We start from the raw sequence: 14,191 nt of genomic DNA on the forward strand, positions 1-14,191 counted from the left end.
GGACGTACCAATTACTCGTTGCTGCACTTCACTCGTCAGAAGGGAACCGCTGCCACTTCTCACTCTCATTGCAGGCCAATCAATCTCCATGAGCTCATCTACAAAACACTTTCATTTTGAATTATTTCTTGACAATATCTGAATTTCGATGTTACTGTACAGAAACATAGAAAGGGATGACAGAACAGTGTGTAATTCAAGGACAATGCAGGGCTAGGGAAGAGATTCTCGTACATGGCGTGAGCAGGTAGACACAACGTTTTATACTTCACTATTTCTTTCAAAGTAGGTGAAACCAGAGGAAAGAATAACACAACTTGAACACCAGGTTAATTATGCAGAGATCGCCATTGGTTGATATGATTTTTGTATCGAGAACACTCAGATGGTTTCAAGTCTCGCAAGCCAGCTTTGCTATTCCTTTCCAGATCGACCCTTAGACAGTCACATTCACACTTTCTGTCACAGCCAGACTCCGCAGAAACAAGCCCATCGATTTCCCTATCTAGCCCCAATCTTCTATAGCCAACTTCTCATTCCCCAGCAATCCCCAACATACCCTCACCTCTCCCACCTCTCCCCTCAACTCTCTTTTCCTCAACGCCACCATATCTACCTCGGATCATATCCTGGCGGTGGACGAGGAGGCGGTCTCACTCCTCCGCCAGGCATACCACCTGGAATGTAGATACCAACAGCACCATTCATACCAGGTAGAGGAGCGAGCCCCACGCCATGTGGAAAGCGAGGATCGCGGAACTGGCTGCCGATTTGTCCTAGGGGAGGCCAGTTGTTGGTTGGAGGGCGGCGGCGGTTGTCGGACATGGTTTTTTTTTTTTTCCACTTCTTTACTTTGGTAGAGTAGTGATTAGTTGTTAGTTGTGGGTATTTTAGGTTTTGTTTCGATGATGTTTTTGGGTTTTGTTGTGGAGGTTTGGATGAGGAAGAAAGGGTGTATTTTGGGGGAAGGTGAGGGGGGTCTTTTATAGCTGAGGAAGAGATGGAGGAGGTTGAAAAGTCGAGGATCATTACTGTATTCCGTGTCAGAGAGCTATTGTGACAATTTATGATTCTCCAATATGAGTTTATAGCTATGGTCCATGTAGATCTATTTGAGTCAGAGTGAGACCGAGAAGTTTCTCTTCATTGATTTTCATATCAACAAGTCGAACGAAAACAGAGGAAGCCGGTTTGTGAATGGTTTTCATTAAATCAATTCAATATAGAGATGCATTTCTGTATTTGCGTACGAAGTTCTTTTAGTCTGCTAATGTTTCTGACTCTTAGCACCAAGACAACCCGTTGATCATGTAGTGGGTGTGGTCTCATTCACTCCTGCCAGACATTCTCCTGGCTCCAGAGTTATCTTTGTGGGTAGTTCGAAAGAACAATATACTTTGAGCGCCGCTCTCTTGCTCGTAAGTTCAAGAGTGTTCAGCTTGATGCTTTGACGTTGCTCCCGCGCATGATGTCAATTTTGATAAGGTGGATACTTTATATCAAAAGTGTTATAGAATTGCCCTGACTTAGGCTCCCTAAGCCAAATTCTAGGATTGCTTGTGCTAAGGAATCTTCTATACAATTGTTCCCGCCGCATGTTCATGAGGCGTGATCGTGCTTCTGCATTGAAAGTATTCTTGGAGATTAGAAAATTAGAAGATTGTGAGTGGAACATTCTCCCATACTTTGCGTGAGCCAATCAACACACGAAGGCTCTTCATTATTGGCTGAAATAACCAGAGACGGATGAGCGCTCAAGGCGGCCCTCAACGACTGTAGGATAAGCGAGTGACAGTTTGGGAAAGAAAAGAAAGTCCACGCCAGCATCCATCAAATTGCCTTATGATGAACGAGGCTTGATGCCGAAACAGGAACATGCAAATTTGCAGCATAGGGATGGAAATGCACGTCTTCTTCTCGCCCTGGCTAACAAACCCAAATAAAAGCAAGAAAGCAAATATGGGGAAAGTTACTGCTCTTGGCGGTGAATAATAATGTCCGAGTGCGGAGAGTGACAGTTCATCCTCAACTCTTTTTGAACTTTTCCCCCTTCCGCTTGGTGGGGAAGCGTGGTTCGCTCGGCTGGGGTTGTGAAGGAGAGGTGAGGAGAGGAGAGGAGCCATCGGAGCGTTTGCCTGGGGCATTGCCGTCTTGGGGTATAAGTATCTGGAGTTGTTGTCTCTTAAGGTAGGCTCGGGCGGCAGGCTCGCCTTCAATACCGCATTTACTCGAAAGACAGCAATTGCTCTGCGCACTACTCAGTAAGTTAGCCTTCAGTGGCTGACTCTCTGTGTATGGTTGGTTACCTTACCTTACCTTACCATACCTTCCCTACCTTACCTGACCTTAACTTAACTTACTTTCCCTTTTGACACTGCTATCATCCAGTCCCTCGGAAGAGGACCAGGCCGCCCGTGTCAAAACACTCCACTCCAGACCGACAAGTGATCCAAGCTCAACGGTGTGCGTGCCGTCGTGCCAGTCGAGGCCTGTATGTTACCGGTTTTCTGCACACAACATGGATGTGCGGGGATTTATAAAATGCCTGCATCGCATCGCATGGCATCACATTCTCAGCATCGTCAGTCGGACAAGCCGGGGGTGACAGTAGACTGCTAACAGGATAGGAGGGCCGAGCAAGCAGGAGGAGCCAAGCGGCATCTGTCAAGATTCCCGCTTTCGTTTCTGTGTATCTAAATTACTACGGAATATCTACTTAGAAAACATGCCTGCCATGAGCCATATGCACGAGGCCAAGAGGGTTGGAGCGAGTTGGCGTGAACTCAGAAAGCAATACAGTAAGACCAGAATGCTTTGCATCGTGGCTGGGAGAGATCCAGGCGTGGCCCTGAGACAAGCAATACAGTGCAGAACAGTACAGTGACTTTGTCAGGTGTGCAGGCGGCTTTCATTCCCTTCCCTTAACTTATTGGCGAGCCCACGTTATCTTGGGCGATGGAGGCTGCTGTGGGCGTTTGACCACGCGTGGAATTGGTGGATTTCCATTGTCAATCAAGTCGACCGACTCGACCCGCGTGCAGACAAGGAAGGGCAAGGACACGGCTCGCGAGGACTCTCTCGACACTGTACTGTACTGCATTTTGCTGATGGCCATGAACCAGTCCAGTGAGTGAGATCAATCAAGGTTTCATGCATCGTGGACTGACGGCTGCCTGCTTGTCAGTCAGTCTGCCCTCTCCCTCTCCCTCTCCCTCTCCCTCTCCCTCTCTTCCCTTCTTTTCGTTCGCTGTCGTTGACTCGCATGCTGTTTCGCTCGTCTCATCCTGCTATCCCTCCACCACTCGCCCCGGGCCAGCTAGTCAATTACTCCACCTCCACGTCCACCGCCGGGCAAGCAACCCCCACAACTCACACCGTTCACAGGTTGCGCCCATGCATGTGCTCCTCTATCCTCTATCCTCTATCCTCTATCCTCCCTTGTCCAGTTTCTGTTCCCTCGTCCTCTGTTTCCACCATTTTCACACTCCAAGACTGCGACGAGGAGATATTCTACCTACAGCAACTCTTTTGATGTTGCTGGTGGGATTCGTCTGAACAAGTCCAGACCACCAGATAAGGCCAGGATCTTGGACTTCATCATTGCCGCGGCGGCCCCGGCCCCAGCCCCACCCCGGCTGCGCCTACATCATCGACGGGATCTCTCGCAAGGTCTGTTCGATAAGGCTGCCGGGCTTGTTTTTCGCTGTGCTTGCCAACGCCAACGCCAACAACTCGACTCGCCCTCCCTTTCTGACAGCCTTCAGCCCAGATCTCAACAACACCAGCTGGGAAGCGCTCGAGGCATTGGGAGATCAGCTCTGCGGATGCTCATCGGGAACCTGCAGCACACAGTACAATCAATACCTATTGTCTGCGCATCCACCAACTGAAATTTCTCGAGTATTGACATTCAGCTCACCGCATTCGGCCACCCATAACCCGAACCCGGAATTCGAAATATGCGGACGCTACGAAGCAAACAGCAAACAAGAACCTCATAATTCCTCTCTTCGTCGTTCCTTGCTGTCGGATATCCTGAAGCCAATCTCGAAGGTCAAGCTATCGCACAATGGCGCCCCTCTCGTCAGGACTGTTGGCAGATGTGATGGTGAGGGCCAGCATACATCTCGAATCGCGAGGATTGGGCGGCAGCGATGGCAACAATACAAGTTCGGCACCTTCGTTATCGGATGATCAGAAGAACACGCTGCAGATTTTGGCTTTGACTTTCTCTGCGATTAGTGTTGCTTCTTCCGTGTTGACCTTCTACTGGTTCTTGAAAATGAGAAGGAGCTTCAGACACGAGTAAGCTTCCAGAACTCCCTTTGGACTTCAAATACTGACGGATTCTAGCCTCATCATGTTATTGATTCAGAGCGACATGTTCAAAGCCCTTTGGTTTATGATTTACCCTATCGTCGTTTTCATACACGGTCCAGTTCGAGATACCTCGACTTTCTGTCAAGTAAATGGCTTCATGATTGCTCTAGGAATCGAAGCTTCCGGTAGGATACAAGACTCTGTTACACATTTGTCGTTCACGGCTAATTGTTACACAGACTTTTCCGTTCTTATGATTGCGGTCCACAGCGCACTGTACATATTTCGACCGCGATCCTCTCGCGGCGAAGGAGGTCTATACCCATACCGAAAGCTTGCATACCTATTGTGGATCATATTTCCGTTTTTGATGGCAAGTCTTGCCTTTATAAATGGTCGTCATGCATATGTCTCGGAAGGAACATATTGTTACCTTCCTGTACGACCGTTCTGGTACCGGCTAGCCTTGGACTGGATACCTCGATATGTGATTTTCATTTTTATTCTAGTTATATATGTGTCTATATATTACTACGTGCGCTTCAAGTTTCAAGGTTTTAACAAGCTGGCGAAGCACAATTCAGAAGGGAATGATGAGTCGATAGGATCAGCGGAACGACCAACAAAGAAACAGAAACGAAAACAGGGGCCTACTGTCCCATCTACCCCAACACTGGCCTGCCACGGCTTGATCCCGGATTTCAGGCAGGATACTATGACAGAGCAAGCGGGTCGGAAGCCATCCGTATCAACAGTCGATTCGCATGATCCAGGGCAACGGCCAGCACTAAGAACAACTGGTGCCCACCGTTTCATGTGGCAGAGCTTTTCAGCACCTGATAATTCATCTCCTACACCTCCCTCAGAAAGCTCAATTGAAGAAGACTCCTTCGACGGTCCCTCAACACCTCATCCTCTCCCACCTACAGTCCCAGCACCAATCTCACCTCGAAGCGAGTCAATGTCCGAACTGCCATCACGAGCCTCATCATGGAGAGACGGCTTCGTCACTCGATTCTCGCCCCAAAACACCAGCGGTGACACAACAACCAAGCACTCCGTCGTCGACATCTTTACCGTCCTTCGCAAACATCCCGACCAGTCTGACGCATCAACACGCGTCTCCCGAATCCAGCTAATTAATACCCAAGGCCAAACAATGGCCGATGCCGAAATGGATCGCACACGCGAGAAGATCCGCCGCCAACTCCGCTTCCTCTTCATCTACCCACTCGTCTATATCGGGATGTGGATCCTCCCCTTCGTCTCACACGGCATGCAATACTCCGACAGATTTGCCATCGACCCTCCTTTTGCACTGACCTGCTGCACCACCATCTCCATCTGCATGCAAGCTGCCGTCGATGCCTGGCTCTTCTCCACTCGAGAAAAACCATGGCGACACATCCCCGGCACCAACGGCGGATTCTGGGTGAGTCTCAAATTCTGGGCCGACTGGAGCGGGTTCCGTAAGCGGAGGATTGTGCAAGGACCTGGCAAGACACGGGAGGAGATGGTACGCGAAGCACGAGCTGCGTATCGTCGGCGCGATGAGGAGATCTTGCAGCGCAGGAATCAGGCGGATTCGAACAACACGGGAAATCGAGAGCCAGGTGCTAGGAGAGCCGAGTGGTGGGAAAGTGTTGGTGTAGATGGGGCGATGAGTCCTGTTCATGAGGAGGCGAATCCGATGGACAGAGATATTGAGAGTGAAGGCGGCATTGTGTTCAACGAGGATGCGTTTTCTGATGGTGCGAATACGCTTAAGGGCTCGGACACTAAGGCATCGAGGTACGAGGATGATGAGAAGGCGCCAGAGGAGACAGATGGGAGCGGTACTACGGCTTTGGGTACACCGGTATTAGAATCGCCGGTCGAACAGGCGGAGTCGGAAAGGTGACAAGAAAGAGACGGATGAGATGGATGAAAAACGTATATAAATGTCCGGGAAAGGGGAGTTGTGCATAGAGCGGTACACGACATACGATACAATATCAAAACGGCCAGGCTTGGACCATGGAGGAGTCGATGGATGCATGCATATGGGCGGCGTTTGGTGCTGGTGTTAGTGCTCTCGACCTATCAGGGTTGCACTTGAGCTTGATTTTGGGTTCGGTCTGTTTTGAGCGTCGAAGCTGCGTTGTCTTTGTAACGGATGGAATAACGGTCGGAAGCTTGAAACGACTGGTGCGTCCGCGGACCCAGTCTTGCATTGCGTGGTTGCATTTTACTGCATGGAAAGGTGTTCTGATATCCTTTGGTTTTCACGATACGGTCACATTATCGTTATCTAGGAGGGAGATGTGGATCTGTACACAAGAGGGTTTGCGCTCTGAGTCGAATATTTTGGTGCTGGGGCTGAATGGAGGAGTGCGCGAAATTATGTAGCACACTGTAGCAAGTATATCCATATTATGTTGGATTTGAATGAGAGAGCCTCGATAATGAGTAAGGCATCTTACTTTATTCAGAAACTGCGATGCATAGTCCTCTGCACAAGTGTGTGCCTTTCTTGGTCCTCGTGCAGCTCCATTGTTGACTCCCTCTCGCTTGATGAAACCCCCTTTTCAACCGAGCATAAATGTCACGTGCAACGAAACTTGTCCGTCTGCGATAGAAGTACGAGATGTGTTGGGAGCTCGCCTTATTTCGCATTTGGGTCCTGGATATATCTAATAAAAGACGTATATCTTCTAGGAAACTTAATGATGTTGGTTTCTAATCCAATACTCGTCCGTTGTTGGAAAGCACATCCGGGTACTTGCAGGGGGAAAGCCAGAACGACTTCTGTTGATATAAATCGTTCAGGATGCAGCACTCCGAGCAGAGACGAGGACTATAGAACATACGCTCAACTTTCAAACAAGTTAAATTATATGCTATAACTTAAATTATGGTTTGCACCTAGATCTCAAATCAAATCACCACCCAAATGCTAATACATCCCACGCAACCCATGCTTGACAATTTGTATTGTATCTTAAGACCCGCACCAAAAGACATCTTTCTACCCGATCACTTTCTCTGGCCTAGTCTGGGAAGTTTGAGAGGAACTACCATGCAGAACGCCGCAACTGACATGATTGCTGACATCATGAAAGTCGCTCTCAGTGAAGCCGCGTACGCACTAATGACTTGTTCGCGATATATAGGTTTGAGATCAGCGATAGCTCGAACTGACTTTCGGACTTGCTGAATGACCTATCAAAAGATTAGCATCTTGAACGCAACAAACAAAGTGGAGAGTCGCCTTACAGCTTCTTTATCCGGCCCAATAACGAACTTCTCGAGGTAGATCAGCAGCGCATTCTGCAAGACCAGGCTACTCGTTGCTACGCCCAAAACTGATCCTATCGATCTCCAGAGAATCAAGGTCGAGGTCACCACAGCTTGGTCTGCCTGTTTTGACACAGCTAGAACTGTCATGAACGTGGCGGGGAACATAAACCCCTGACCAATACTTTGCGGCACAAGGAAGAGCAGGTATGCCCAGTCTACCAGGCCCCGATGCATGAATGAAAGCGCTACCGTTCCAATAATGAAGAACACAGGGCCGAGTACAAGCCAGATTTTAAGACGCTTGGTGTATGTAATGAGAAAGCCGGTCGCGGTGCCGATCGACGAAGAAGCGAGTGATGGAACGATAAGCCGGAGTCCGGAGCTTGTTGCACTTTCCAGTAGGACGGCTTGGAAGTATAATGGGATATTGAACATGACTGAGTTCATTATGATTGCTCCGAGGAAGTTGGATAATATAAGACCAGCGCGAGGGTAGCGTGTGAGTAAGTCCAGAGGCATGATGGGAAGTGCTACTCGAGATTCAATCCATATGAACGCCGGGAAGCAGACAGCAAAGATGGAAAGCGAGGTTATCACAAAAGGGTGTGACCATGGGAAGATGTTTCCGCCTAGGTTGATTCCCAGAATAAGGAATGTAATGGATGTTGTCAAGAGGATTGAACCTCGATAGTCGAACACTTTTATCGCTTCACGAACAGTTCTTCTCTCTGCTCCCTCTGCAAGACCGAGCTTTCTTGGAACAGCCAAATAGGCAATACAGAGTCCCACTCCTAAAAGAGGCACCTGGACACCAAACTCCCATCGCCAGCCCAAGCTATCAGCAATTGCTCCTCCGGTAGCGGCTCCTAGAGCCGAGCCAGCTCCATAAACGATGTTGATATAAGACTGGTATGCTCCACGGATCTCGATTGGCACAAGGTCACTAGTTATGATAGCTCCCATCGACATCATACCACCAGCTCCCAAGCCGCACACAGCCCTCGCAAGGATGAAGCTGGTCATGCTTTGGGCAAGAGCACACCAGATCGTAGCAAGTAAGAACAATGCCATACTAAAGATATAAGGTGATTTCCTACCAATGGTATCCGACAACCGTCCAAACAAGGGCTGGAAACTCGTCGAGGTCAACAGAAATGCGGTCGATAACCATGAAGCACTATTGGAGCTGTGGAAGTATGATGTGATCACGGGATGTGACGAAACCATTATCGTTGAATCAAAGCATGCCACAAACTGAGCAGTCAAGATTCCTCCGAAGATAAGCCAGAAAGTCGAGACACTAACACCAGCGAGGAATGGAGATTTTGGTCCCTCATCCTCTGATTCCTCTGCTTCTCGGATAGCTTCATGAGCACTGCCAAGACTGCTCGCGTGGGACTGTTTTCGGCGTAGAGTGCTAACATGACTTGGTGCTCGAGAACCTCCTCGTACTGTGCTGTATCGTCGTGGACCGCGTAGCATGGCTCTTTCCTGGGAGTCTGGCTCGATTCCTAGGCCGCTTGTGATCGACTGGGATCTTGAGAGGAGGTTGTCGAACTCGTTCGGGTCGATGTCGTCCTCGTAGAGATCATCGTCTCGGAGCGTTGCGTCTGATGAAATTGTTCCATGATGAGATTCGCGTAGACTATTTCCAGCGAGTAGTGAGGTTTGTTCATTAATTCCATTCTGTTGGCCGTTCGGACCCTCGCCATAGGACCCATATGCCGCCATGTTTGACGTGGACGTGAAGAGTGGGATAGAGAGGGTGACGTTTTGAAGAGCTTTCAGGTGTCACCAGATATGTATCTATAGAATGGAAGTTCCGAGCGAGTCATTGGACTAGCTACCGCAGACTCATCCGCAAGAAAGCTTGAACTCTGATCGCCGTCGCTGGCTACTGGCTGATTATGACGAGGTGAGAGCAGATCGAATTGCCGGACACAGAGTTGCGCCCCTCCGTCTGATGTGTAACCCTAGTATTCGCCTAACAGCGCCTGTCGTTGGTCAATTTATGCGAGATGAAAATATATAAACACAGCAAGATCTGAGATAGAAGGGAATAAAGATTGAGAAAAGCCTGTCGATTCATTTCGACCAGACATGGTAAGGCCCCACCCGCATGCCCACAGGTGCGCGAATAATGGCGCAATAAGAAGATGCCTGCATCTTGAGTTTAGTTGCTGAGATTCATGGTTTAACCAACCTTTTTAGTGACATGGATTCTGACGCTGCTGTTAACAAGGCGCGGTGCACCAGGGTAATAAAGAAGGGTTCTCATGAAAACATGAAGTACTGTGAAGAAGGCGCTGTCGCTTGAAGTCAAATGGAAACTCTCTTTCCTCCGCCAAGAAAGTGGACTCGAGGGGCAACTTCGGTTCATCAAGCTCTCCTCCGATATCGTTGGTGACTTTTTAACCTTATCGATAAGATGTAATGAGCATGGAATCAAGATTAGAACAAAGACCTCCATTTGTTTGCCATTCTATCTTCCTGTTAAGTATTCAAACTACAGTTGGTTGGACTAGAAGAGTGTCTAAAGAAGATCTGCACCCTCCGAATAATGCCCTCACTTCAACTTCCAAAAGAAGGAAACCCCAGTTAAAACATTCCCGTTTCGATGTAGGCGAGAAAAGATAGGACAGCTTCACCACCGCTTCTGGATGTTAGAAACGTAGGGGAGTTCTCATTGTATCTTAGCAAGCTTTGTAGGTACCTCATTGTCTCATGACATTTACAAGATATGGCATTTCTTTTCTAGAAGTGAGGAATTGTTTGTTCTTCAAAGTCCATTGCCGCTCTCCCCTCACAACTCTGGCTTTTCAATCTGTCCTTGCGCAATAAGGTCCAACCACTTCGCCAGTCTGTATCCAGCCTTCGCGACCTGCATTTTCACAATCGGCGCCGCAATCTCATAATATGTACCGTTCAACTCCTTATCCTGAACGCCTTCAGTACCAGCCGGCAAGACTGCCGTGCACACAAACTTATTCGTCTCCTCTGCCCAAGCAAGCGAAGTCGTCACCGGATCAGCTAAGTCAATACCATCTAGCCATGAAGATGCTAGAGATCTGTATTCATTTTCTGTGATGGCGAGCGAGAGATTCTTGGCCCATTCTTGGGCGAGAGGAAGGCCATAGCCACCGACCAGTCTTTCCGCGATGCTGGTGTCCCAGACGTGGTGGAGGTTTACGTGAGCTCCGTTGAATAGTACCTGGATGCCGTTGCCACCCTTCTGTACATTCTCGACATGAAGTGGTTGATGGATATCCCCAAGGAGCGTTGGAGGTGTTAGCCGAATGTGCTGATCAGATAAGGTGCCAAATGCTTACATGAACTACGAACTATGTACAATGTCAGCAAATATCAGAGTCACCTCTATTCCAAACACCTACCTTAGCAGCCATATTTCTAAGTCCCCCATTCAAGTTGGGATTAAGCAGTTGTCTGGTCTAAGTCCGAACAGCATCTCAGCACTCTCGTCTCATCTCACCATTCCCAAACTTACATAATTCTGAATAGCCCCAACCACACACTTCATAAAAGTTAGCTGTGACTTTTGTAAAATTCAAGACTGTCTACATACTCCCTGCTCCCCGCAGTCCCTTGCATACTTCACGCCACAGCTGGTGGGCGGACTATCCTCGGCATCGATGAAATGGAAGGGGCCTGAGAACCTCCCAGCAGCAGTATACCGAAATGAGTCAGCCCAGGTCGCAACACCCGCTAGATATGCATCTGAGGTATTATGCAGTATGTTCTGGAAGAAATCCCGAGTCTCAGGCTGTACGAAGTTGGAGGCGATATAAGCAACTGTCGTGTGACCTAAAGTGCCCCAAGCTAAGGTGCTGGGGAGGGCGGAAAGAAGTGCGAGTGGAGTGAAAACTGCGGCTTTCATTTTGGGTATCTTTGTGAGTAGTAGAGTGATAAAGTTTAAATGGTTGAACAGAGGGGATGATAGTTGTTTTATTTTATCATGGGAAAAAGGCTGAAATAAATAAACAAGAGCTGGGATGAAACGAGTCTTGGAGACGGGGGACGAGATGTTTTGGTTGGGTGTTGTTGTCAGGTGGATCACACAAGCGCGACCATCTTGAAGACCACGCGCTGTCACCAACCAAAAAATTTAGACATGTTTCACGTCACATGGATAACAGGTATGTGTGGGCACCGAGTAACGTTTGCGACGAGTGAGAGAAGGCTTTTGTACATCGTTGTTGGTTACATGGTGGTACCACTGATACCCCAGCTCTAGCTATGTTACACATCTATTCGTACAAGAACTGGTCTTTCTGAGCTTCGCTCGACTTAATCCGCTTCCACAAAGACAACCATTCACTCGGCTTTTCTGAGAAATCTATAAAATCTTGTTCAACGAAAGGATCAGCAACCCGCAAGCATGCCTTCACGGCTTCTCCCAATTCTCCGTCAAGTTCAACTTTGGCTGATTCGAGATCTGGTATCCATGTTCGCAGCACAGCCATGCACGACTTCTGGTAGTCTGTCCGTGCTACAGAGCCAAACATGAACGCGTACACAGTTGCCGACTGAAGCTGGCCCTGGTTTGACGCCATCCGGAATATCTCGAAGAATTCCTTCCAGTTGCCAAGTCGTGCGTACAAGTCCATCAGCCTCATTCGAGACACATCCTTGAAAGGTGGTAGCTCAAGGGACATGATGAGAGCATGGAGCCGTTCTTGTATGGGATACATTGGCAAGCTAGGAAGATCGAATGTATCGATTGGATCGGTGTATGTCGAATCTGGTGCTACATCCCTAGCAGGCCGCCGTGGGGAGACAAGCTCTTGAATATATACGAGAAGATCTTCATTTAGAATCTCAAGTCCCTGGTCATGCATGGTCTGCAGTATGTTCATAGCCATTTCGGCGTACTTCCGATATGGATAAAAGTGCTTTCTGCCCCTGACAGGACCAAGGATTCCCTTGAGAAGCCGCATATATGACCCTTGAGATATCTTGACCCCATAACTCTGCAATTCTTTGAAAACTTCAAACACCATGTATTTTGTATAGTCTGGGTGCCCAAGGTCTCGAGCGAAACAGGCCAGCCATATTCTGATGTCAGCTTCTGCTTCCGTCGGAAATGAGGACAAGAGTTCATTGAAGCAGGTCAAATAAGGTGTTGTTACTGTAGTGGGAGCGACGATACCCAACTCCTGAATGGCACGTTCTTGGGGCACGTTTTCTAGATAGGTCCTCATTTGCTGCAACGGAAGCAGCTTCCATTTGTCCTGTTGTAAGAATTCTGCGTATGGTATTGATTGTCGCAATACATCCACAGCCTTTTCGAAATCCCCATTCATGATTGCATCGATCAATGACTCTTCCATAACTTTGATGTTAAATGGTTGCTCAGCGGAAGACGCGCTATGCAACATACGGCGAGTTGAGGTGTGTAGTTCTCGTGTCTGTCCACGCCCAAGAATTGCTGAAAGGCTAGCTCGTTCAATTGGTTTCGGTAATCCAGAAGGAGCAGCAGGTTCTTGGTGCTCAGAGTCAATGAGATCAGTCTCGGGATCGCTGCCTCGCTTGAGAATACCACTCCACAATTTTTCCAGCTCAATCTCCTGCCTCTTCTCCTCTGTAAGCATCTGTACGACAATTCGTACTCCGTCTGTTCTTCGCCCAAACCCAACGAAGTTATCGTGACGAGCACTGTCCGCAGTTGCTGACTCGCCCCCATCAACGACACCAATGTCAACACAGACCCATCCAGTTCGTACTCCATCGTCTCCGTTATCATCGTTTGCGCTTCCCATGAGCTTTGCTCTTTTCGCTTTCCTCTTCAGCTTTAGTTTAAGCTCATTCCTTCCCAAGAGACCATCAGCATCTGGTCTGAGTTTGTAATTACTCCTGAGCCAGCGACACAGGCGGTCTGCAGATACGTGCAAATGCTTCTCGCTGCGAGCAGTACCGAGGATCATCAGTAGATTGGCTCCCAGTGCCGGGGGAGGATCGAGTTTCCGTAGGTCCAGTAAAGAGAGGTCGTCGAAGCCCAGGTCGATTGAAATCTGTTGAAGCAATGGCTGCAGGATGGGCGGAGGCGAATCGGGGAGGTCTGGCAGATTCTGGCGTTCCGATAATAGTTTCGGCGCCCTGTGAGGAGATTCGACTTGTAGATACCATGGAACGGCTGCGGCAGCCTCTTCATCTTCAAGTTCTTCGAGCTCCTTGCCACCTTCCGAGGAGGCTTCCAAGCCCTCAAGTAGAGCCTCTTCTGCTAAAGCATCGTCCTCCTTCGCACTACTGGATTCGAGCTTCTGATCATCGGAAAATAGACGCGCGGATTTCCCCAATTGTTGACTTGAAGAGCTGCTACATCGAGATGCTCGAGCAGAGACCTGCGGCGCTCGAATCGAAGGGCCTGCAAGAGATGTGAAGCTTCGAAGTATTGACAATCGACAACTGGCGCATGCTGCAGCACGGAAAGTTCTGCTGACGACCATATTTCGTCTCGAAATCAATGCAATCCACCTATTGCATTCTCATCTCATCATCGAATAATTGCCTGCTGTGCTGTGCTGTGTTGTGCTGTACTGCGTGTCGTCCATGCGACTCGAGTCCTGGAAATTTC

General features: G+C 48.7%; 4 protein-coding genes across 4 annotated transcripts; 1 reads left to right on the top strand and 3 right to left on the bottom strand.

Annotated features, from left to right (window-relative positions):
- Nucleotides 1-1,228: 1,228 nt before the first annotated feature.
- ONS95_011166 (uncharacterized protein) lies at nt 1,229-6,775 on the top strand. Its single transcript, XM_058504765.1, has 2 exons — nt 1,229-4,305; nt 4,354-6,775. The coding sequence occupies exons 1-2, from the start codon at nt 4,070-4,072 to the stop codon at nt 6,218-6,220; spliced, it is 2,103 nt and encodes a 700-aa protein (XP_058359321.1). The 5' UTR covers nt 1,229-4,069; the 3' UTR covers nt 6,221-6,775.
- A 395-nt stretch (nt 6,776-7,170) lies between these two features.
- ONS95_011167 (uncharacterized protein) lies at nt 7,171-9,934 on the bottom strand. Its single transcript, XM_058504766.1, has 3 exons — nt 9,803-9,934; nt 7,576-9,593; nt 7,171-7,521 (listed from the first exon to the last, which is right to left on the bottom strand). The coding sequence occupies exons 2-3, from the start codon at nt 9,328-9,330 to the stop codon at nt 7,336-7,338; spliced, it is 1,941 nt and encodes a 646-aa protein (XP_058359322.1). The 5' UTR covers nt 9,331-9,593; nt 9,803-9,934; the 3' UTR covers nt 7,171-7,335.
- Nucleotides 9,935-10,402: 468 nt separating this feature from the next.
- On the bottom strand, nt 10,403-11,494 carry ONS95_011168 (uncharacterized protein; the record flags this gene model as incomplete). Its single annotated transcript, XM_058504767.1, has 5 exons — nt 10,403-10,900; nt 10,929-10,940; nt 10,992-11,048; nt 11,105-11,131; nt 11,183-11,494. 5 exons carry the CDS (start codon nt 11,492-11,494, stop codon nt 10,403-10,405), a joined length of 906 nt encoding a protein of 301 aa, XP_058359323.1.
- Nucleotides 11,495-11,864: 370 nt separating this feature from the next.
- ATP25 (ATPase synthesis protein 25 mitochondrial) lies at nt 11,865-14,063 on the bottom strand (the record flags this gene model as incomplete). The annotated part of the gene is made up of 1 exon (XM_058504768.1): nt 11,865-14,063. The coding sequence occupies one exon, from the start codon at nt 14,061-14,063 to the stop codon at nt 11,865-11,867; it is 2,199 nt and encodes a 732-aa protein (XP_058359324.1).
- Nucleotides 14,064-14,191: the final 128 nt, after the last annotated feature.

The sequence above is a fragment of the Cadophora gregata genome (assembly GCF_030347475.1).
Source record: "Cadophora gregata isolate MNR1 chromosome Unknown scaffold_5, whole genome shotgun sequence".
Taxonomy (NCBI): domain Eukaryota; kingdom Fungi; phylum Ascomycota; class Leotiomycetes; order Helotiales; family Ploettnerulaceae; genus Cadophora; species Cadophora gregata.